Source organism: Cavenderia fasciculata (assembly GCF_000203815.1).
Source record: "Cavenderia fasciculata unplaced genomic scaffold Scf_Dfasci-G-o-33e01.r1-3, whole genome shotgun sequence".
Lineage (NCBI taxonomy): Eukaryota > Evosea > Eumycetozoa > Acytosteliales > Cavenderiaceae > Cavenderia > Cavenderia fasciculata.
The window spans coordinates 1,134,441-1,157,285 of NW_004457734.1; the positions used below are offsets into that span (position 1 = coordinate 1,134,441).

The 22,845-nt window shown below is 31.8% G+C and overlaps 12 protein-coding genes across 12 annotated transcripts; 8 read left to right on the forward strand and 4 right to left on the reverse strand.

Annotated features, from left to right (window-relative positions):
- Window positions 1-204: 204 nt before the first annotated feature.
- Window positions 205-1,341, reverse strand: prsA (phosphoribosyl pyrophosphate synthetase; the record flags this gene model as incomplete). The annotated part of the gene is made up of 4 exons (XM_004360345.1): window positions 205-293; window positions 369-859; window positions 944-1,222; window positions 1,247-1,341. The coding sequence occupies 4 exons, from the start codon at window positions 1,339-1,341 to the stop codon at window positions 205-207; spliced, it is 954 nt and encodes a 317-aa protein (XP_004360402.1).
- A 213-nt stretch (window positions 1,342-1,554) lies between these two features.
- Window positions 1,555-2,565, forward strand: DFA_04682 (uncharacterized protein; the record flags this gene model as incomplete). The annotated part of the gene is made up of 1 exon (XM_004360346.1): window positions 1,555-2,565. One exon carries the CDS (start codon window positions 1,555-1,557, stop codon window positions 2,563-2,565), a length of 1,011 nt encoding a protein of 336 aa, XP_004360403.1.
- Window positions 2,566-2,863: 298 nt separating this feature from the next.
- On the forward strand, window positions 2,864-3,982 carry DFA_04683 (RNA-binding region RNP-1 domain-containing protein; the record flags this gene model as incomplete). The annotated part of the gene is made up of 2 exons (XM_004360347.1): window positions 2,864-2,968; window positions 3,041-3,982. 2 exons carry the CDS (start codon window positions 2,864-2,866, stop codon window positions 3,980-3,982), a joined length of 1,047 nt encoding a protein of 348 aa, XP_004360404.1.
- Window positions 3,983-4,731: 749 nt separating this feature from the next.
- DFA_04684 (uncharacterized protein) lies at window positions 4,732-5,514 on the forward strand (the record flags this gene model as incomplete). Its single annotated transcript, XM_004360348.1, has 3 exons — window positions 4,732-4,989; window positions 5,077-5,207; window positions 5,286-5,514. 3 exons carry the CDS (start codon window positions 4,732-4,734, stop codon window positions 5,512-5,514), a joined length of 618 nt encoding a protein of 205 aa, XP_004360405.1.
- A 1,195-nt stretch (window positions 5,515-6,709) lies between these two features.
- Window positions 6,710-7,835, forward strand: rab5A (Rab GTPase; the record flags this gene model as incomplete). The annotated part of the gene is made up of 4 exons (XM_004360349.1): window positions 6,710-6,839; window positions 6,959-7,023; window positions 7,125-7,334; window positions 7,635-7,835. 4 exons carry the CDS (start codon window positions 6,710-6,712, stop codon window positions 7,833-7,835), a joined length of 606 nt encoding a protein of 201 aa, XP_004360406.1.
- A 99-nt stretch (window positions 7,836-7,934) lies between these two features.
- On the reverse strand, window positions 7,935-12,712 carry smc4 (structural maintenance of chromosome protein; the record flags this gene model as incomplete). Its single annotated transcript, XM_004360350.1, has 7 exons — window positions 7,935-8,315; window positions 8,392-8,857; window positions 8,927-9,333; window positions 9,410-10,178; window positions 10,274-11,565; window positions 11,630-11,809; window positions 11,879-12,712. The coding sequence occupies 7 exons, from the start codon at window positions 12,710-12,712 to the stop codon at window positions 7,935-7,937; spliced, it is 4,329 nt and encodes a 1,442-aa protein (XP_004360407.1).
- A 597-nt stretch (window positions 12,713-13,309) lies between these two features.
- On the forward strand, window positions 13,310-13,970 carry DFA_04687 (ADP-ribosylation factor-like protein; the record flags this gene model as incomplete). Its single annotated transcript, XM_004360351.1, has 2 exons — window positions 13,310-13,488; window positions 13,598-13,970. 2 exons carry the CDS (start codon window positions 13,310-13,312, stop codon window positions 13,968-13,970), a joined length of 552 nt encoding a protein of 183 aa, XP_004360408.1.
- A 1,063-nt stretch (window positions 13,971-15,033) lies between these two features.
- On the forward strand, window positions 15,034-15,693 carry DFA_04688 (uncharacterized protein; the record flags this gene model as incomplete). Its single annotated transcript, XM_004360352.1, has 2 exons — window positions 15,034-15,371; window positions 15,573-15,693. The coding sequence occupies 2 exons, from the start codon at window positions 15,034-15,036 to the stop codon at window positions 15,691-15,693; spliced, it is 459 nt and encodes a 152-aa protein (XP_004360409.1).
- A 94-nt stretch (window positions 15,694-15,787) lies between these two features.
- On the forward strand, window positions 15,788-16,436 carry DFA_04689 (uncharacterized protein; the record flags this gene model as incomplete). The annotated part of the gene is made up of 2 exons (XM_004360353.1): window positions 15,788-16,015; window positions 16,113-16,436. 2 exons carry the CDS (start codon window positions 15,788-15,790, stop codon window positions 16,434-16,436), a joined length of 552 nt encoding a protein of 183 aa, XP_004360410.1.
- Window positions 16,437-16,509: 73 nt separating this feature from the next.
- DFA_04690 (uncharacterized protein) lies at window positions 16,510-18,448 on the reverse strand (the record flags this gene model as incomplete). Its single annotated transcript, XM_004360354.1, has 3 exons — window positions 16,510-16,604; window positions 16,871-17,617; window positions 17,677-18,448. The coding sequence occupies 3 exons, from the start codon at window positions 18,446-18,448 to the stop codon at window positions 16,510-16,512; spliced, it is 1,614 nt and encodes a 537-aa protein (XP_004360411.1).
- Window positions 18,449-19,708: 1,260 nt separating this feature from the next.
- On the forward strand, window positions 19,709-20,513 carry empA (emp24/gp25L/p24 family protein; the record flags this gene model as incomplete). The annotated part of the gene is made up of 3 exons (XM_004360355.1): window positions 19,709-20,096; window positions 20,200-20,307; window positions 20,389-20,513. The coding sequence occupies 3 exons, from the start codon at window positions 19,709-19,711 to the stop codon at window positions 20,511-20,513; spliced, it is 621 nt and encodes a 206-aa protein (XP_004360412.1).
- A 277-nt stretch (window positions 20,514-20,790) lies between these two features.
- On the reverse strand, window positions 20,791-22,253 carry DFA_04692 (uncharacterized protein; the record flags this gene model as incomplete). Its single annotated transcript, XM_004360356.1, has 3 exons — window positions 20,791-20,839; window positions 21,038-21,284; window positions 21,362-22,253. The coding sequence occupies 3 exons, from the start codon at window positions 22,251-22,253 to the stop codon at window positions 20,791-20,793; spliced, it is 1,188 nt and encodes a 395-aa protein (XP_004360413.1).
- Window positions 22,254-22,845: the final 592 nt, after the last annotated feature.

Here is a 22,845-nt window from a genome sequence, read left to right on the forward strand (position 1 = left end):
ACAAAAAAAAAAACAGTATTTATTTAAGTTGATTATTATTTAATTAAAAGTACAAGAAGAAGAATTCTTTTTTTTAGTTGTTGTTGTTGTTGGATATCATTATCATTTTTATCATTAGTATTAATTTTTTTATCGGGTAGTTTTATATATAGTATGGTTTTTAATCAATCAACCAATCAATTTAAATATGATTTGTTTGTTTTGTTAACCACATGATGAAGTCATCATCATTCTTTCATTTTGTAAAGATTCACCATGATGAGTTCTTCTAATTGTCTCGGCCATCATTGATGCTAAATTAAACACATATTAATATTAATACTTTTTCTTCTCTCCTTGTCTTTCTTTCTATATCTTTCTATACATACCGATAGAAATAATTTTTAATTTTGGACATTTTTCCTGATTATGAGTATTTGGAATGGAATCTGTGATGATTAATTCACTGATGGCACATTCATTGATAATGTCAATGGCATTGTTGGAGAATACACCATGGGTGACGAGTGCATAGATCTTTTTGGCACCTCTTCTCATTAGAGTGACTGCTGCCGAGTTTAGAGTGGAACAGGTATCGGCAATATCATCGATGATGATGGCAATCTTGCCTTGAACATCACCGACAAGAATGGTTTCCGAATCAGATGATGCAATGCTTGCTTTGTGGATGATTGCCAAATCAGTTTCTATTTTATCGGCAATGATCTTGCCACGTTTAACACCTCCAACACCTGGACTGACAATGACCATATCACCTTGGTCAAGTGGTTTAATTCTCTTTCTAATATATTTTACAAACAGTTGATCTGAACATACATTCTCTACTGGTATATTAAAGAATCCTTGAATTTGTGATGAACTAAAAATAAATAGATAGATAGATAGTAAGTATACTATAACTTGTATGTCTTTTTGTTTTGTTTTGATTCTCTCTTTCACTCACTGAAGATCTAAAGTAATGACACGAGTAATACCAGACATTTCAATCATATTAGCAACCAATTTACAAGTGATTGGGGAACGTGATTTATCCTTTTTCGATTGTCTTGCATAACCAAAGAAACTAATGACAGCTGTGATACGATGAGCAGATGCACGTTTGGCACCGTCAACCATGACCAAGAGCTCCATCAAGTAATCATTGACACATGGGTTGCATGTAGGTTGTATAATGTACAAATCAACGTCTCTGACCGATTCATTGATCACTACATGTGTCTCGCTATTGGCAAACTTTGATACAAACACCGATCCCAACTTTGTATTCAATTGTTGTGATATCTCTTTTGCTAATTGAGGATGTGCATTACCACTTAAAATAACTAATGGATGTAATGTCATAACTATAAATATAAATAAATAAATATAAATAAATATAATACAAGACAATATCCAAAAGCAAAGATATAAGCACAAATTTAATAAATTAGTCGAAAATGAGGAAGATACAAAAAATTTTTGAACTTGATGATCAAGTGTGAGAATTATTAATCTGTATTTCTTTTACTATTATATATTACAAAATAGAGAGAAAAGAGGAGAGAGAGAAGAGAGATGGAGGAAACAACTGTTATTGAAAAGACAAATGTAAAGTTGGAAAGATCATTGGAGGATTTGATCAAAGAAAATAGAAACGAAAAGAAAAAGAACTTTGTTCAAAGTAGAGTTCAAAATAGACATCATAATGGTGAATCAGGTTCTTCATCACCTTCATCTGACCCAATGTCAACTAGTTTGGATTCAATGATTAGTGGACAAAAGAAACAAAACTATGTACAAAGAAATAAAATAGATAGAAAGTATGGAAGTGGTGGAAGTGGAGGTGGAGGTAGCCACCACTACCATCAAACAAGCAATATTAAAATCACTGTACAAAATACATATTCTTCAAGATCTAGAGGTGGTGGTGAAGGTGCACATCCACTACTAAGAACAGATGATAATCAATATGGTGGTGGTGGTTATAGATCTCATCGTCATGGTGGTAGTCATCACCATCAACATCATAGAGGAGGTCGTGGAGGAGGATCACCAGTACAATATAGAAATAGATCACTCTTGGAAAAGGTATCAAAGATTGATCATTCACTCTTTGATCCAAGAGGTATCAGAGATTACAGTCAAGTAAAGAAACCAATCACTGTCAATATGAATGGCGGTAGAGGAGGTAGAGGAGGTAGAGGTGGAAGAAACTCACGTTACGACGACGATGGAGACTTTTATCAGGAAGAAGGTGCTACTATTCGTGTTGCCAATTTAGCACCATCTGTCACTCTACGTGACCTCGGACGTGTGTTTAGTGTCATTGGAGAGCTAAAGGATTTCGATATTCTACATCATCTCAAGCCTGTTCAAGCATCGATCACCTACAAAAACCCAGAACATGCTCTACTCGCAATCAATAGATTCAATGGAATTCCATTGGATGGTCAAGATTTGGAAATAACTTTGGAATCTAAATTAGATCAAAATGAAGAAGAAGAAGAAGAATATGAAGATGAATTGGAACAAGGTGACTTTGATGATGATATGCAAGATGATGATATCAACCAAGATGATGAATAAATAAATAAATAAATAAATAAATAAAAGATTAAATCGAAAAGATTATTATTATGAATAAATAACATCATTAATCTAAAAATAAAAATAAAGTAAAGGAGAGAGAAGTTGACAAAAGGAGAGGAAAGTTGGTTTTTTAAAAAACTGTGTAAGTTCAACCGACCAAAAAGGACAATGAACCTACGGTGTCATTATTATTCTTGTAGTTTTATTATCATCTTTTGGTATTTGTTTGTTTTTATTATTTATTTATATATATATATTTCATTCCTCCTTTAGAAGAAGAAGAAAGAACAAGAGAATGACAGATAATATTAAACTATCATTAGATCAGATCATCAAGAATAGAAAAAAGGAAAAGAGTAGTAATAAATCAGCATCTACTAAAATCAAGACACAACACAAGGTATTTATGATAGAGTAGAATAGAATAGATATATTAGATGTTCATCTAACACAAATCATTTATCTTTTCTAGGTAAAATCAACAACTACAACAACAACAAAAGTTAGTAAACCATCATCTTTAAAGATAAAGAAAAAAGAGACCAAACCATCTACACCAACCAAATTAAGAATTACAATCAAGAATGATAAGAAATCATCATCTCCTTCTTTAGTTGTTGGTGGTGGTGCATCTAAAAAGTCTGGTGCTGGAGCCGGAGAACTAAAGTCAGGTGGTGATTTAAAGACACTACGTATGACAATTGTAAATGATAAATATAAGCCTGGTAGCTCTGGTGCTGGTGCTGGTGGCAAGACAATCATCAAGAAACCAATTGGCTTGCGTACCAATATCACAAGATCAACTGATGAAAATGGAAGAGGAAAAATTAAAATATATAACAAGGCTCCAGGAGGAGGAGGAGGAGTAGACTATCAAAGTAATGGTAGTGGTGGTCATGGTTATGGTGGAGGTTACCAACAACAAAACAACAACAACAACGGTCTATTTAATAATTATTTCAATAACAACAATAATAATCATAATCATAATAATGGTTCACCAAGTTTCTCTTCAAGCAATGGTCATCATCATGGTGGAGGAGGATCATCATCACATTTATTATCAAGCAGAAATCCAAATCACAACTGGTCAAATAATGGTTTTAATAACAACAACAATAGTGGTAGTTTTAGTAGTGGAGGAGGTTTTGGAAGCCCAAAGCCACAACAACTGTTTACAGGTGCCAGAGTTAATGTATCAAACTTAAACTATGACGTAACACAAGAAGATCTCATCCAAATTTTCCAAAGAGTTGGAGAGGTCAAGAGTCTCAACATCAACTTTGATCGATCAGGTCGTTCCGATGGTACTGCCACCATTGTCTATTCTCATAGAAACAGTGCTGATGAAGCTGTCAGAACCTATCAAAACGCTCTTCTCGATGGTAAACCAATGATTGTTCATTTAAATTAATTGATAAATAAATAGAAATAGAAATAGAAAAGATAAATTGACAAAAAAGTAAACAGATAAATCAATGAGATTTATTTCGCTTTTCAAAAAAAAAAAAAGTCTTTGATCAAAAAAAGGTAGTACTAATCGCGATGAGAGAGACCCCAATTTTCCTACAAATTCTCGAAACGAGTTTGTGTCGCACGCGAAAAAAACAATCCTATTGGCCCAAGCCACTTTAAGAAAGATTTTTATTTATCGATTGTTGTCCTCCTCCTCCGACTTTTAAACTCCTCCTTCTTTCTCCTCGGAATCCTTTCAACTCAAGATTATATCATTCATTGTTGTAATCTTTTTATTTCCTACTCTTTCAGGTATTTATTTAAACAATCTATATATTCCACTAGGAATCCTCACAGTATGAGAGAATATATGAGGTGGCACCCGTCCCATGATTTTAGGATCACCACACCCACTATTCTTTGGATCCCAACACCCTTTTAACAAACAACATTTAAATAGACGGGTGATCCACAGAGAGAGTGTGTGTGCTTACAAAAAAAATCACTCTATTCTCTCTCTCTTTGTCATCACTCTCAAAGATCATCAACATTCAAAATCAACCCCCCTCATTTTATTTAATCTATCTTTTTTTTTTTTATCTCTATCTAATTTATCTCTTTTCTTTTCCCTTTTTACAACTTTTACAAATATCTAGCAATATATAATATATATTAAATATTAAATATTAAATTAAATTCTATAAAAAAATGGGTCACGTACATCTACTTGGAGGATTTTTAACATTATTATTCTCTGCCGCTGTTATTGGTATGAATGTCTATGCATTCCTTCAATCAACTCCATGGTATGAGATTGGAACCAACTCACAACTAGTTGATTTACATTTTGACTTTTCAAGAGATGGTGTAATTTCAGGTGACACTCTTACTGAATGGGACGGAGACTCCAAGACCAGAACTGTAATCTACACTTCTTTTGCCTTTGTCATTATCTCTTTTATTTTTGTAAGCATCAAACAAATCAAAAATATATTTTTGACAAAATGTAATAATTAATTAATTAATATTAATATATTCTTATTGTTTTAATAGGCCGTTCTTGGATTACTCGTTACTGGTGTTGGTATGCTCAAACACTTGCACAAGCATTCTAGAAAGTTCATCCTTGTTTCTGCCATTATTACCCTCATTTCAAATGTTTTAGCCACTGCTTTGTTTGTTAGGTAAACAACAAAAAAAACAAAAATGATCATTCAACCTAATCTACATATTATTCTAACATTTTTTTTTTATTTCTATAGAATCAATAATGCATTCTGTGATGATATCGAGGATGGATTAGCTGTTAATATCAATCTCAAAGGCACTGATTTCTGCTCCGAGTTTAAGGGAGAAGATTCAGTCTTGTATTGGAAACCAGTTATTGGTTGGATCATCACCTTGGTCGCTGCCATCGTATCACTCTTTTTCACCATTGCCGCTGCCAGCATCGTTCGTCACAAGAAATTCGGATACCATGTCATCCACTAAGCAACACTATATAACACCAATTAATTATATTTGTTAATCAAATGATTCTCCTTTTTTTTTCTTCTTTATGTAAAATATATATAAATATTTATTTATCTTTACAAGATATATAAAGATAAATCCAAATCTTATAAATAAATAAATAAATAATCAATCAATCTCTCAATCAAACCGTGTATTCTAAATTAAATTAAATGATTCCAATTTATATTTGGTTTGAAAATGGACCATTTCAAGGTTCCTACTTTAACAATCAAAATACTACCATCCCAAACAAACTCTCAAAATATCTTCCTCTCCAGAAACATAAACATACATAATTAAATATAAATCTTAAATAAAATAAAAAAGAGATTGAATATAATATATTTATATAATATGAAATTTAATAATAATAAATAATTATTCCAAAAAGATATAATATGATTATCGATAATCGACCCACTTTCCCCCCTCTCTCACTCTGTACTTCTTCTTTCGTCTCTCACCTTTTATTTTTTTTTTTTTACTTTTTTATTTTATTCCTTTCCTCTCCTCTTGCTTGAGGATTTATTCTTTTAAAGAAAGATTGTTGTAGTCATATTGTAGTAGCAGTAGTAGTCATAGTTCACGAGAAAAAACAAAAGGTAATAATAATAATATATAAAAAGACATTGTTTGTTGTTGTGCAAATTCTTCTTGTTGCAAAAAAAAAAAAATTAAAATTAAAAAAAAAAAAAAAAAAAAGATTGCAACAAGGGTCTTCTCTCTCTTTCTTTGTAATAATCAAAAATTTAAAACTCAACATCAACAAATATAACAAAAAAAGAGAGAAAGGGAGAATAGCTAAAGCAACAATAATAATAAAGTAGCCACACTCTATATTATACCCATTTCACATATTATAATATTATATATATCATCACACACATCATCAAAGAATCATCTTTATCCTCAAACCATCATTTTAGACTAACATTAACATCATTATCTCCTAAAGAGTTTTCTTTTACATATATATACACACACTTACATTGTATGTAGTTTTAAACTCGCACATGATGTGATGATTATCAGAGAGAGTGGTTGTACTGCAAACGATTTATTATCGTTTATACAACCCTCCTCCTCTGTCGTAGTCATATAGTACAACAATGAGTAAAAAAAAAAAAACTTATTCTTTTACCTCTTTTATATACAACTTATATAGACAAAAATGAACAATAATAATAAGATATTTCAATTTAAATTGGTATTACTTGGAGAAGCTGCTGTAGGAAAGAGTAGTTTGGTTCTTAGATTTGTACGTGGACACTTTTTAGACTATCAAGAAAGTACTATAGGAGGTAGGTTTAAAAGCAAACTAGAGCAGACAGAGATCATATAGACACAACAAGTAACCTGACAACGTCTCTCTCTCTCTCTCTCTCTCTCCTTTTTTATTTATAAACTTTGTAAATTACAGCTGCCTTTTTAGCTCAAACAGTTTGTTTAAATGATACTACAGTAAAGTTTGAAATTTGGGATACAGTATGTTATCAAATCAATCAATCAATCAATCGATCGATCAATCAAATATACATTCTTTAACTATAATGGATTAATTAATTTCTAAATTCAATTCAAAACAGGCTGGACAAGAAAGATATCATACTTTGGCTCCAATGTATTATCGTGGTGCTCAAGCAGCTATTGTTGTTTATGATATTAGAAGTCAAGATTCATTCGAAAGAGCTATCAAATGGGTCAAGGAATTACAAAGACAAGGAAGTCCAAATATTGTTATAGCATTGGCAGGAAATAAGTTGGATTTGGCTGCAAAGAGAAAAGTAGAGACTGCTGTAAGTTTTAAATCTTTAAAGACTATCCATGTCAACCCCCTATCAAAAAAAGTGTTCACGATTGGATTTGTATCTTATTATTATGGAGATATACAAAAGAGGTACGGGAGAGGGATGTCTCTTCCCCGTACAATTCCACATCCATCGGCACTAAAGTGAGGATTTGCACTATTGATGGGGCGAATCGGATATTTATAAAAAAAAAAACCAAAAATCTTCATTCTTGATTTTCGGCGACCAACAATCCATTAATAATGTTGTTTGAATTTCTCTCTCTAATTTATCTCAAATATATTTTAGGAAGCACAACAATATGCCGAAGAAAATGGGTTACTGTTTATGGAAACCTCTGCCAAAACTGCCCAAAACGTAAATGAACTTTTTGTAGAAATAGCTAAAAAACTACCAAAAACTCCCAATCCACGTCCAGGTTCTGGTCGTTTACCAATTCCACCAATTGAAAATAACAATCAAAGAAAAAAACCATGTTGCAGCAACTAAAAACCTTTGGATAGTCTCTGTACAATAAAAGTTTTCTTTTTTTTTAATCATCTACTCAAAAAAAACAAGTCTTTTTAAAAATATATTAATACTTTTTTATTAAACAATATTATTATTTGTTTGGGAATTATTATTATTATTATTAGTTTTTTGTTGACTATTATTATTATTTGGATCAACATTTTCTTTGTTATTATTCTTTTTGGTAATAATTTTTTCAGCAAAAGTGGCAGGGTTGATTGTTATACTCTTGGTACAATTGTCAGTTTTGTAAATACCAACAAGACGATCGGCAAGTTCAAACATATAGTTACGAAGAGAAATGATGATAAATTGAGCATTCTTTGTACTATCTTTAATATAATTGGCAATAATCGAAGTATTCTTGTAATCGAGGGCAGCATCAATTTCATCCATAAAATATAATGGTGTTGGTTTATAATGATGTAATGCAAATACAAGTGCCAATGAACTCAATGTCTAAAAATGATAAGAAAATATTAATATCAAATAAATTATTTTCTTTTTCTTTTTTTTTTTCTTTTTTTTTTTGTACCTTTTCACCACCTGATAAATCAGTAATACGTTTCCAACTCTTTTTTGGAGGACGAACACTAAATATAATACCTTCAGAAAATGGATCAGAGGTATCGGCCAATTCAAGTTCTGCATCACCACCAATAGTAATAATTCTGTACATTTCCTTGAGTTTAAGGGTGATGATGGTAAAACCAGCCATAAAGTCATCCAAACGCTTCTTTCTGAGATCATCGTATAGTTTTTTCAAATCATCTCTTTCTTTGGTAATTGCTTGTAGGTGATCTTGTTGTTTTTCCAAATCTTGAAGTTTCTTTCTATATTCTCTAATTGGATTGATTGAAGTTGACTTTAATTTCTCCCTTTGACTAGAAAGACTAACAATCTTTGCACTATTTTCATCTTTTTGTTGACTCAACGCTTCAAGTTGATCATCTGTATAAATTACTAATGGTTCATCTGGATCATTTTCAAAAATCTTTAATCTATAAAAAATAAAAAAAAGAAATATTAATATATATTATCAATTTTTTTACTTTTCTATTTGTTTTTACCTTAATTTTTGTTGATTTAATTCTTCAAACTTTCTAGTAAATTTACTAGCTAGATCATTATTTTCTTGGATGGTTTTTGTTAAATCTTCAATACTATTTGTAAGATCAATTTCCTTGCTTTTAGATTTATCATCAATCTTTTTAGCCTCTTCATATTCCTCTCTAATCTTTTTAATCTCTTCTACCTTTTCATCCACCTTGTCACTATTGTCATCAAAGGCTTTACGACAAATTTCTTCATCCTTTTTCATTGCCTCTTTCTTTTCCAAAAGACCTTTTAATTTGGCTTTGAGATCCTCAATTTCTTGTTTATGTTGTTCCAATGCTTTTTGAGATTTCTCTATTGATTTTTCTAAACTTTTAATTTGAACATTTGCTTTTGTTATACCATGTCTTGTTGTATCAATCTAAAAATTAAATAAAATAAATAAAATTAATATTATTTTCTTTTCTATTATTATTTGTTTTTTTTCTATTATTTACCTTTTGTTGTAATTCATCAACTAAAGTTTTTTGATTTTTTAAAGCACTTCCACCAACATTTAAAATTTTGTTTCTAATTGATTGAATTGATTTTTCCAAACTATCAACCTTTTCCTTTAACTTGTCATATTCCTTTTTATCAGTTTTGAGGGTTTCTTTGATTTGATCAACTCTTTCTTGTTTTTGACTAGAGACCTTGATTTGATGTTCGAGGGCTGGGATGGCCTTTGAAAGTTCTTCTTGTTTCTTGTGAGCAGCCTTGATATCCATTTCCATCTTGGGGAGGTCAAATTCAAGATCTGCCTTTCTACGTTGTAATTGTTGGAGTGATTGTTCGAGTGCACGCTTTTCTTCACGAATCTGTTGGAGTTGACCCTCCAAGTTGGACATGGAGTCGTTTAGCTTGCCCAATTGTTTTCTGTCTTCGACCGGGTCGCCAACAATCTTGGAACCCATGGCACCTCTGGCAACACGGTTACCACCACCAGACATGGCACCACTTTGTTCAATCACACCACCTTCCAATGTAACGACACGATACTTGGTGCCCTTGGTGCCAAAAGCAATCTTGGTTGCACTATCAATGTCATTGGCAATCAAAGTATCACGCAATGCAAAGTAAAATGCATTACTATAATTTGGACTCTTCATCTTTACAAGATCATATAATCTCTCTACACCTTGTGGTCCTCTAAATCTATCAATATTTGATGCCAAATGTTCAATTTTATCTAAAATAATAAATGTTGCTCTACCAAGATTTTCTTTTCTAAAAAAATAAAATAAAATAAAAATAATTAATAAAATGATTAAATATATTAATATTAATATATAATATTTTTTGTTTTCCTCTTTTTTTGTTACCTTAAAACTTCAATACATTTTTCAGCGGTAGAAGTAGTATCAACAACAATATTATCTAAAGAAGGAGCAGCAGTTGAAACGGCAACATCGTATTTCTTATCAATTGCACCAAGATCACCCAAACGACCATGGATACCAGGAAGCTCACCATTTTCTTTGAGTTTCATGAGACGATTCATGACCGTATTTCTAGAGGTACTTTCAGAGAGAGTTGATTTGAGTTCTTCAACCTTACTTCTAGTAGACAAACAATCACGATAGACAGTTTCTTCTTGTTGTTTCTTGGTGTCCAATTGAGAAGAGATTTCAACAATTTCCTGTTTGATTTGTTCCGATTCTTTCTTGGCCTTGCTAATTTCAGTGGTTCTCTTTGTGATGGTGACTTTGGCATCTTCAATTGCCTTGTTTGCCTCGTCCAAACGATGGACAGATGTCTTTAGATCCTTGGAGAGGACTTCAATCTCTGATTCTTGAATGTCAACCTTGCTCTTGATTTCCGAAAACTTTTTACTCCATGGCATCAATTCCTTTTGAACCTCTTCCATCTCTGCTTGCAGTTGAGCCGTTTCACCCTTGGTGGCTAGAGTCATCTTTTCAAGTTTCTTTTCCTCTTCGACCAATTGATTTGGTAGAACGGCAGCCTCGGTTTCAAACCTTTTGATATCTTTTTTACACTTTTCCTGTGTCTTTTCAGACTCTTCGATACGGTTGGTCTCTTCTTGGATGATAGATTCACTCTTTTTGATCATTGTCTTTAGATGTTTCTCTTCTTCCTTGTATTTGATGTATTTCTTTTGGAATGCAGCATGCTCGTTTTTAGTCTTTTGCACCAATCGTTCCAATTCTTCGAGTATACTGTTTTCAGATTTCATCTTGATCTCGCTTTCACGTAGCTTGACTCGACTTGCCTCCATTGAATCTCTGACCTTTTTGAGTGCCTCTTCAAAACCTCCTCTCTTGTCCATCAACTTGTTGTTGTTTAGCGTGAAGATGTATCTCTGCAACTGTGCAGCAATACTCTTGTGAATCAAAAGTTCAGTTTCAATGCGAAGGTATTCCTCTGCCTCGTCCTTGGCCTCTTCCAATCCTCCCAACTCTGTCTCTACTGCCTTGAATCTATTCAGTATAGTCGATCTTTCCGCATTCATCTCTTCCACCTTTTTATAGGCTTGTTCAATCTTTTCAACATATTGACTCGACCCAATAATCTCTTCCAAATATTCCAACAATCCATATGAATCTTTTGATGATTGTGCTTTTGGTTGCATTGTTGCAATTTGTTCAACTTCTCCCTAAAATAGAAAAATATAAATAAAAGATAAAGGATGTTTTTAATTTCTTTTTCTTTATATTTACTTGTAAAATAATAAATCTATTATATTCCATATCAATTCCTTTACTCTTAAGTAAAACATCAACATCTTCATAGGTTTTTTGTTTTCCATTAATAAAATATTTTGATTGATTACTCTTGTTTGCAGTACGAGTAATCACCATTTTACTATCTGGTACAACTTCATATGCTGCTTCTCCAGGCTAAACAAAATTAAAAAAGATTAGAACAAGATGAATCATTTAATTTAATTTAATTTAATTTAAACTTACTCTTTCAATAATATCTTGGAAATGAACGGAAACTCTAGCTTCTGTTAAACCTTTGTGAGTTGAAGAGTTGTGAATCAATTCAGAGATCTTGTTGAAACGAATGTTCTTGGCACGTTCACCAAAGACAAACCGAATAGAATCCAAAACATTTGATTTACCAGAACCATTTGGACCAATCACAGAACTAAAGCATTTGTGGAATGGCCCCAATTCAACCTTGCCAGCATACGACTTGAAATTCTCAATCTCTAACTTTTCAATAATCAATCTTCTAATTGGTTGATTACCTGTTGTTTGTACCATTGCTGATGTTGATATATTAACTATTTGTTGAGATGACTGTGTTGCATTTGTTATAGTTGTTGTAGTTGTAGTAGTAGATGTAGATGTTTCTTCATCATCATCTTCTTCTATTTGTGGTTGTTGAGACGATGAATTAGTTGATGTTGTTGAAGTAGTTGAAGTAGTTGAAGTAGTAGTAGGCGATGATTTAGTTGTATCTTGTGATGAAGCAGCTTTCTTTTTAGCAGCAGCAGCAGCAGGTGATGGTTTCTTTGCAGCGGCAACTACAGCTGCAACAGTTGATTGTGTAGATGAATTCTTTTGTTTCTTTTTAGTTCTCTTTTCATCTTCACTATCTATTTCATCTTCTGATTCCTCTTCTTCTTCTGATTGTTCACTGTCAGATGATGATGACTGTGACGACTGTGATGAAGATGCATCATCATCATCTTGATCAGAAGTATCTATTGATTGTTCATCTTCACTTTCCTCCTCTTCTTGTACAATCTTCTTTTTATTATTTTGTTGTGAGTTGTTTGTCTTGCTACTCATGTCTACTTATCTATACAATACATTAAACTAATGAGATACTTTGTCAAATGCTATTCGCCCGCTCTTATTTCCTCAAAGTTTAAAAAAAAAAGGAGGGAAAACCAATAACCAAATTAAATTCATTGTTCTCAGAAAACTCTATACATATACTCCGTCACACATGTTATATTAATCTCGAAACTAATGATGGATAATAATTATCATGATTGATATTATTCAAACATTATAATATGATTATACCAAGTAGTATACTATAGTTTAGGCTTGGTTCATCAAAATTTCTGATGTGCTATGTTATTAAATTTTACTGTGAGTCATTAAGTTTCGGTGAATTTCGAGTCATAGTTTAATAGTCAGCAATCAAACATTCATGTAGAGTTTAGAATGGTGAAATGGGGAAGATCTCCTCACCCCTTTCTTAGTGACTCGATCATAAAGCACAACAACAGCAACTATAAATAATCAACATGTTTAATCGATAATATCATCAAATCATTCAATACAATCAATATATATACATATATATAATACATATACTAAAGCAACCAACAACAACAATACAACCAACAAATATACATTTACTAAATCAATCAAACAATGGGATTAATCTTATCATTATTATCAAACTTTGGCATTGGAAAAGGAAAACAATATCGTATATTGATGATCGGTTTAGATGCAGCTGGAAAGACAACACTATTATATCGTTTAAAACTTGGTGAAGTCGTTACTACTATACCTACTATTGGTTTCAATGTTGAATCTGTAGAATACAAGTATGTATAAATCGATTTAATATTATCTATCAACCAAACTATTATTTAACATTTATCAACATTTACTAATCCTATATTGTATTCTATTATTTACTTTTTTTTTTTTTAGAAATGTAAACTTTACAGTATGGGATGTTGGAGGCCAAAACAAAATTAGACCATTGTGGAGACATTATTATTCTGGAACATCGGCTGTTATATTTGTCGTTGATTCAGCTGATAGAGAAAGAGTAGAAGAGGCAAAAGAAGAGTTGATGAATGCTATCAACGATGATGAATTGAGAGATTCAGTGTTACTTATTATGGCCAATAAGATGGATGATCCAAATGCACTATCAGTGGCACAATTAACCGATCAATTGGGATTACATAGTCTTAAAAGAAAATGGTATATGCAACCAACAGTTGCTACTAGAGGTGATGGTATTTATGAAGGTTTGGATTGGTTAAATAATACTCTTAAAAATCAACAATCAAAATAATAATAATATTTAATAATAATAAAATAAACTTGTACATATATAATAAATAATTTAATTAAAATGACCATAACGGTTTGTGTTCTTTCCTCTTAAAATGAACATTAATACCTTGAAAACCAAATAAATAGATTAAAACCCAACTTGCAAGTTGACTCATTCATTCTCTTATTTGCTTTCATAGTAACAGTAATATAAAAGTTAATATAATATAAAATTTATTAAAAAGGTAGGCAGATAGTGAGTGTATATTATTTATTCTTTCTTTGATATTTTTTAATTAATTAAATTTTTTTTGTTTTCTATACATTAACACTTCATACACAACAGAACCCAGCAATGAATCCTCAAATGTCAGATCTTGAATTCAGCTTTAAGGCTTATGACTATGATCGTAATGGAAAGGTCGATGTCGAAAACCTAGAGAGTGTTATGCTAAATGCCGGTTTGTTCTTGTCTCCTAGAAAGAATTTGATTTAACCTTCGCTGATAACCTTTACAACAAATACAAAAAAATAATTAATGAAACACCCAAACCTGTTGTTACCATGGGTACAATGCTCAAAGATAAGGTAAAGGATGGTTTCATTTCAGAGTCTGATGTTATTGATGTTGATGGAAATCTAGACGAGGTTTGTAATCTTTTACAAAAAAAATATCAAATAATCATAATTAATACCAAATATAATAATTATCATTGTTTCTTGTTACCGGTAACTTTATCCATTAATATGATATTCTAGACACATGAATTCTTAAAGAGATTTAAAATCACTGATGGAAAAATTAAATATTCCGAATTTGAAGTGGAGTTCAATTAGGAATTCCCTGGTTTCTAAACATTTGTTTATTGACATCATCTTTCTATCACCTAATTGACTCGGTGGAAAGAGGCGTAATGGCTGAGCACCAAATAATCTATAGTTTGGGTAAATACCTTTTAAAGTTTGAGGGTTTACAAGAGGCTTATTTCAAGCACCGAAATCCCACCAAAGAGATCCAACATATTGCAACGATCGAGTATCTTGGTGCCTGGAGCGTCACCTCCCACCTAATCTTCAAATTAATGCAACTTAGGCGAATTGGACCCGACGATTTTCCCGGGTTAAAAGGAATATTTGAGATATTAAGCAAGGACATACAAAAAGCAAAGAATAGGAAATATGCAAAGAGTTTTTATCCAAAAATGGCAGTCTTTGGTGGCTCTATTTTATATATTATGAAACGATGTCGAATATCAAAGATGCGTTTCGACAAGGATTGGTTCAAGTTGGAACATGCTGAATCCATAATGGTATATGTTATTGATTTGGTACACCACCCATACAATTTCGGACTTACCTTTTCAGAAAAGATGCTCATGGTCATCGAAAGAATAATGGAGTTCATCGAACATTACATATCGTTTGTTCATATTGTGATTTGTGAAGGGTTCGATACTGTCGAACTAACCAGATATCAAATGCGTGTTGTTCGTGATAACATTGCAAAGAAACGAGTTATACACAATCCTTTTAATAAACAATAACAATATTGTATTTACAATTAATTTATAGATAGGAAAGATAATTATTATTAATATTAATAATATTATTATATTTTTAGAAAAATTAAAAAGATCTCTGACCAAGGTTTCTCATTAATTTCGATTCGTTGTAATGACAATGAGTCATTAGCATTACTCGATACTTGTTTGTGTATAAATGATCAAATAACAATCATTTAACTGACCTCCCTTTCGACACTCTCGCATTATACTCCTCGCCATCAATATATATATTGTTGAAAGAAGATAGATAGACCTACCTAGGTATTCTAGAATGGGATTAATCTATTCATTATTATCAAACTTTGGAAACAAAGAAAGAAATCATCGTATATTGATGCTTGGAATAGATGCAGCTGGAAAGACAACACTATTATATCATATGAAACTTGGTGAACCGGTTACTACTATACCTACTATTGGTTTCAATGTTGAAACGATTCAACTTGCATCAAACGCCGTCCTAACTATATGGGACGTGAGCGGTGGATGTCCTGCATTGGTATGGTCTGATTAGATTAGATTAGAATGGAAATGATGGAGAAATGATTCATTCTAGTATGCACACCCACTAACTATATGTCTTTTATTTATATTAGTGGAAATATTATTTAGAATCAACTGATGCACTTATTTATGTTGTTGATGCATCCGATAGAGATAGATTGGAAGAAACTACACAACACATGATGAATCTATTGGCAAATGAAGCACTAAAAAACATTGTACTATTGGTATTGGCAAACAAGGCAGACTTGAATGATGCAATATCATCGTCTCAATTGGCCAATGAAATGGGTTTATATTCACTCGATATCAAATGGCATATACAATCGACCGTTGCTACCACTGGTCAAGGTATTTCACAAGGTTTGGAATGGCTCAATAATATTCTTCAAAAATTACCATCCCATATTTACTAATTAAACAATAGACCAATACTATCTTGTACATTATAATATAATACGAACAAATAATAATAATAATTTATTATTATTATTTCTTTCCTTTCTTTTCAATTAAACTTTTATGAACTGTACCATCGGTAGACATACCTTCGATCACGAGGTTTGGGTTGGTTAAATAATACTCTTAAAAATCAATCAGAATAATAATATATTACTTGGTTTTCTTTTTTTGATAAATTATAATATTTATTATCTTTATTCTTGAGATGATGGAGACCACAGAATAATTGTGGTAGGTATATATTATTATTATTATAATATTTATTATTATTATTATTATTATTTACAAGTGTACATGTTTGTTTGTTTGTTCAATAGTTTTCGGTTGGTGTTTATTTATTTAGTAGTATCATCAGTCAGTCTCGCTCATCCTCCAATTTATTCCTCACCTACTTCAACGTCACCTGATTCATCGTCTTCGCCACTACTACTGATACTACCGCTACTACTATTCATATGAATTGATTTTTGATTTATATTTTCTTCCAAGTAACCGTTGTTGTTGTTGTTATTGTTAGTATTTCGCCCTCCTTTTCTTTTTTTGATTGGTGGTTGTATGTGATTATTATTATTATTATTAGTATTTTGATTATTATTATGATTATTAATATTAGTATTATGATTAGTAGTTTTAACATCTCCATCATTATATCTTTTTCCACCACTACCAAATAATTTATCACTTAGTAATTGGATAGGATTTTGTTGTTGTTGTTGTTGTTGATGTTGATGTTGAGATGATTTGTCGTTGTTATTATTATTATCACTATTATCCTTATTATTGCCAACATTTTGATTGGGTGACGTATTGGCAGAATTTGGATTGAGATTAATCAATTCAGTTGCAACTATATTTTGAATCATTGATGGTGACGTTATTGTTGTTGCTGTTGTACCATTTGAACTTTCATTAATTGATTGATTTTGAATTTGTTGTGATTGTTGTTGTTGTTGTTGAGAAGAAGATGATTTTTTTCTTTGATCAACATCTTCAAAAACTATTCCTTTAAATGTCTTTCCATTGATACTAGTCTCTACAATTAATCCAGGTCCATTTACATTTCCTCTGAAATAAACTGTTGCACTATAACAAGGTGTTGTTTCAAAATTACCAGACAAATGTCCATTAAAGAATCCTATAATAAATAAACAAATGGTTAATAAACTATATTCCATTTCATTATATTATATTTACCAGGTTCTTTATCAAATTTTGAAATTATAGATTGATATTGTTCTCTAATGTTTTGGAAGTGAAGTGCACTTTCATTGCTAGAGATAATATCGATCATTGTATTATTACTATTACTATCCTTTGTTGTATGGGTGTTGTTGGAAAGAGCCAATGCCTTTTTGGATACATATTGTTTTTTGGTTGGTGTTGGAGTTTGAACTTGTGCTACTTCTCCTCCAACATTATTGGTCGTTGTTGTTGTTGGTAGAGATACGACAGCAGCAGCAGCAGCAGCAGCAGTAGTAATAGCCAATGAAGAAGAAGGTTGACAAATTTCATTTGATATTTGTTGGGTCGAGGAAGAAGAAGAAGATAGTTGTCTCAACTTTTTACTTTCAGTTTGTTGACGAATATAACATTTTTTACATTTATAGGATCGGTTGTAAAACTCTGATATTGGGAGGTTATCTGGTTTAGTGCCCCACCAAGCTTCATGATTGGGATGTGAGCAAGTTTGGAGGCCAGTCGAGTTGGAGGTAGGGGTTGGAATCGATCCATTTGAATTTTTAAGACTACCGCTGTTGTTTTGAGGAACAGATGAAGATGACGATGATAATGATGAACCAGATGGATTGTGGTGGTTGTTGGTATTATCTGGAACCTCACGTGGTGATTCTGGTGATGAATGAACACTATCAGCTGATCGATGTGTTGGCATTACCAAATCATTGTTGAATCCTCCACCAGCATCTCCATTGGACACAACCATTTCAGTATTTGATTCCATCATCATTGTTTAGTAGTAGGTAGTTTGGAATAAATCGTAGTTTTGATTGAATTATAATAAATAAATAATGACTATTAATCTTTTCTTGGGTATTTTTGATTTATAATAAAAAAAAAAAAAAAAAAGAAGTCTTTTAAATTTAGAATGTACAAAAAAAAAAAAACAGGACAAGTAAAATTAAAATAAGAAGTTATAATTAATATATATATATAATTTAATTTAATTTAGTTGTAATATGGTGGTTGTTATAATATGGGTGGTTGCGGTAGGTGGGTGGTTGTTGTTGTTGTTGTTGTTCAGGATGCGTTAGTATGGAAAAGAAATAAAATAAAAAAGATGATCTTTAGAGATGAAATTTAATAAAGAATACAATGGAATGGGGAAAAATGAAAATGGTGGAATGAATTGTAGAATAACAATGAGATGGGAGGAAAATTGCACAATTGTGCTTCGGTAGTTTATAAAAACTATAACATCAACTTCAATTTATAAATATAAATATGTATCGATATTTATATTAGGGCAAAAATTAATTAAAAAAAGAACCAGTTTGTTTGGTTGTGATAGAAAAAAAAAAAAAAAATTTTGATGTGGTTGAATCAAAAACAATAAAAAATTTTTGATTGATGGATTGATGAAATGTGCCTCTCTAGATTGTTTGTCAGTCTTGTCTCTTAATCTAATCTAGATTTAACCACACTAGAATTGATTCTCTATTATTTGTTTGTTTGATTGTTTGGAACTGGAGAGGGCAAGAGAGGTAGGTGTTGCTTTTGCAACAAAGGGGTGGTCAGGTGATTGATAGATTGATTTATGAGTTGGTTGGTTGGTTTGGTTTGGGTTGGGTTGATCAAGTATAAAGATCAATGAGTTGTGAAGATTGTTTGTTGTATTGTATTGTCTACTGCGGTTTGTTTGTCTTCTATAGATTGTGATGATATATTTATTAGAGAATGAATGTTGTTGTTTAATTAATAACAAAAAAAAAAAAATTCAATCAAATTTTTGTCTAAGGGTATTTTTTTTTTTTTTTTGTTCCGGATTTTTTTTTTTTTTTTTTCTACAATTTTGAACTTCGAAAATTGAGGGTTGAGTCATCCTCTCCTCACCTCAGCTGTCAAACTGTGATGATCATCACAAAACTTGAACAATTTGATTCTCTTCATATTAGTAGTCGACTCTATATTTATACATACATACATTCACAGAGAGATAGTTTAGTTTAGTTGTATAAAAACACTACACACATATAGATAAGAGAGAGAGATGTATATCAAAGCACAATTCTTAATGCTATGCTTCTTGTTGGTTGCACTTGTTGGTCATTATCAAGTCGATGCCTTCTCATTCAAGGTGTCGGCCAAGGTCGAAGAATGTATCTTTGAAGAGATTGAAGCCGACATTTCCTACACGGTCATGTTCCAAGTCACACAAGGAGGTTTCAACGATATCGACTTTACCATCATCACACCAGACAAGCGTGTCCAATACCAAGGACAACGTGAGACTGAAGGCACAAAGACCTTTATGTCTAGCGTTGCCGGTGTCTACAGATTCTGTTTCTCCAACAAGATGTCTTCTCTTACTGACAAGGTAGTCAGTTTCATGGTTGTAAAGGGTGAAACTACCCCAATGACTGAATACGCAAAGAAGGGTAAATATATATATTAGAGATAGAGATATAGAGATAAAGATATATATAACAACTCACATAATGGATGATAATTAACAACTTTAATATATTTATAAATCTATAGGTGATGTTGGTACCCTCGAAAGATTGATCATTGCTTTATCAGACAGTGTTCAAGCCGTCAAATCAGAACAAAACTATTTCAGAATGAGAGAAGCCGTTCATAGAAACAGTAAGACATACAAACCAACTATATTCAACCAACTGTGATATACATCATATTAATATATTTATATCTATCGATCAATTATAGCTGCTGAATCAACCAACAGAAGAGTATTATGGTGGTCTGTTTTCGAAACTTTCATCTTGATTGCTATGAGTGTATGGCAAATCTACTATCTTCGTAGATTCTTTGAAGTCAAGCGTGCTGTATAAATATATTAAGTTAATACATACATAAAATAATATATATAAACAAAAAAAACAAAAATCATTATTATTTTAAACACAAACATAGGATTGATTGATTAATAATATATAAGTACTTATACTTTTACTTTTAATTATGTATTATTATTGATATTATTTAAATCATCGCGAATTAATTAATTTTATTTGATTATATCTTTTATATATTTGTGTTTTGTATCTATGTCTATGTCTGTGTCTGTGGGTTTAACTATTTTAAAATATTATCCTTTTGTATCCAATTTTAATAATTATTATTATTATTATTAATATTATTATTATTATTGTTTTCTCTTTAATAAAAGAAAGGTGAAAGATCAATAATCTCAATATCTTTTGCAGCAATGGTTGAAAGTGGTAGTTGGGTTTGACCACCGATGAGAACAAGAACACTTCCTGCCATTGTCATGGTATGACCCTTTCGTTTGGTTGGAAGGGTGCCTTCGACCTTTCGAGTGACCCACGTGCAGTTGATCGTATCAAATATAAACAATTCACTCTCGACGAGAATAATGAGATAGGTTGCATAGCTGGTGATTGACGTGTACCCATTGTCTAGTACGGGCGATGTTCCTTTATAACTAACTGCATTCCATCTAAAGTTTGCAATATCCATCTTATAAATATCTCCATCGTCTTTCACCACCCACAATGCATTTGAACAATATATAATTTGATCATTTTCTTTTAATTTTGGTATACTTCCTGTTGAATAAATTTGATTCCATTTTAATAAATCTAAATAGAAAATAAAAGATTAATAAATGATCCATTCTCTTTCTTTCTTTTTGTTTCTATCTATTCTATTTACATACTTTGATTTGTTAAAGAACAAGTATAGATATCATTTAAATATTCTTTGTTTTCATTTATACCACCATATATTAAAATGGTGTCGTTTGAAATTTGACAAGAATAATGTGAATGTCTTGGGGAAGGAGGTGTCGATCCAATTGCATTTTTGATGTTTTCCCACCATAGCATCTCGGCATCTAAAATATAGAGATCGTTGTAGCAGGTGCCAGCACTATCAACACCTCCAAACATGATGATCTTGCCTTTATGTGTCCCAAGGTTGAGTGCCAACAGACTATGATTCATTCGATCCGATGGACCACGTGGTGACCCCACCCCAGAATTCTCTTCACCATGTGCCAAACTATTCTCCCAATGATACAATATATTGCCATTGTAAACTGGTAGTTTAGAGTATGTTTTTCGTTTAAGTGTTGAAAATGATGTCGATGCCGCCGACGATGAAGTTGATGATGAAGTGAATGATGAAGTGGATGAAGTTGAAGTCAAAGATGAAGGGTTAGGGTTAGGGTTAGGTAATGAACTATTAATATTATTATTTTGGATTAGTGATGATGATGATGATGCACCAGCACTACTATTACTATTATTATTATTATTATTATTATTACCACCAAGTAATTTGTTGAGTTTGTTTTGTGAATGTTTGTTTTGTGGTTTGGCTATTTCGTCGGTACATCCAATACCAATGCTCATAAATGCCAGGTCTGACAATGGTGGTGTATTTGGTGAGTTGGGAGAGCTTCGTCCACCATAGACTACCACACGTCCAATCTCGTTTGCCGTTGACGGACAACTTCCATTGGCCAACGACTGTTTATGTAAAAAGGTGGATGCATGATTGATCCTTGATTGAGGTTGTCCTCCTTCAACTGTGACTTGATACCACATATTATATAAAAGTCAAATCAGATAATTTTGATTTGTATCCAACTAAACTACTACTACTATCCACAAATGAAAGTTTTCAATTTCAATTTCAATTCCAACTAATCTACCTGTCTTATTGATTAATCAACTAGTTGATGATGATGAAAGATGGGAAGGAATATTAATATAAATATATTTATTCTCCTTTCCTTCCTTTCTTTGATTATTATTGTCGCTATTTTGTTGATATGATAATAATATTTAATAAAATTGATTTAAACAACAACAACAACAACAACAAACACAACACAAATAATTGTATCAGTAAGTAGAGTGTTTGGATGGATTAATTATTTGTGTTAAACTAGTTTGTATTTGATTGATTGATTGATTGATTGTTTTGGCAGACCACTGCGCGGGCGACAAATAATAATAATGAATGAATGATGGATTGATTATTATTCATTATCCTGTGTCCGCTATTGCATTGCTTGTGCTTGGGGATGGTATGTATGTAGAGTAGAGTAGGAGTACTACTAAAAGATAATAATACTAAAGAAGATTGGTTGGTGGTTTGGTGGGGATTTGACAGAAAGAGTGGTGGGTGGATGGA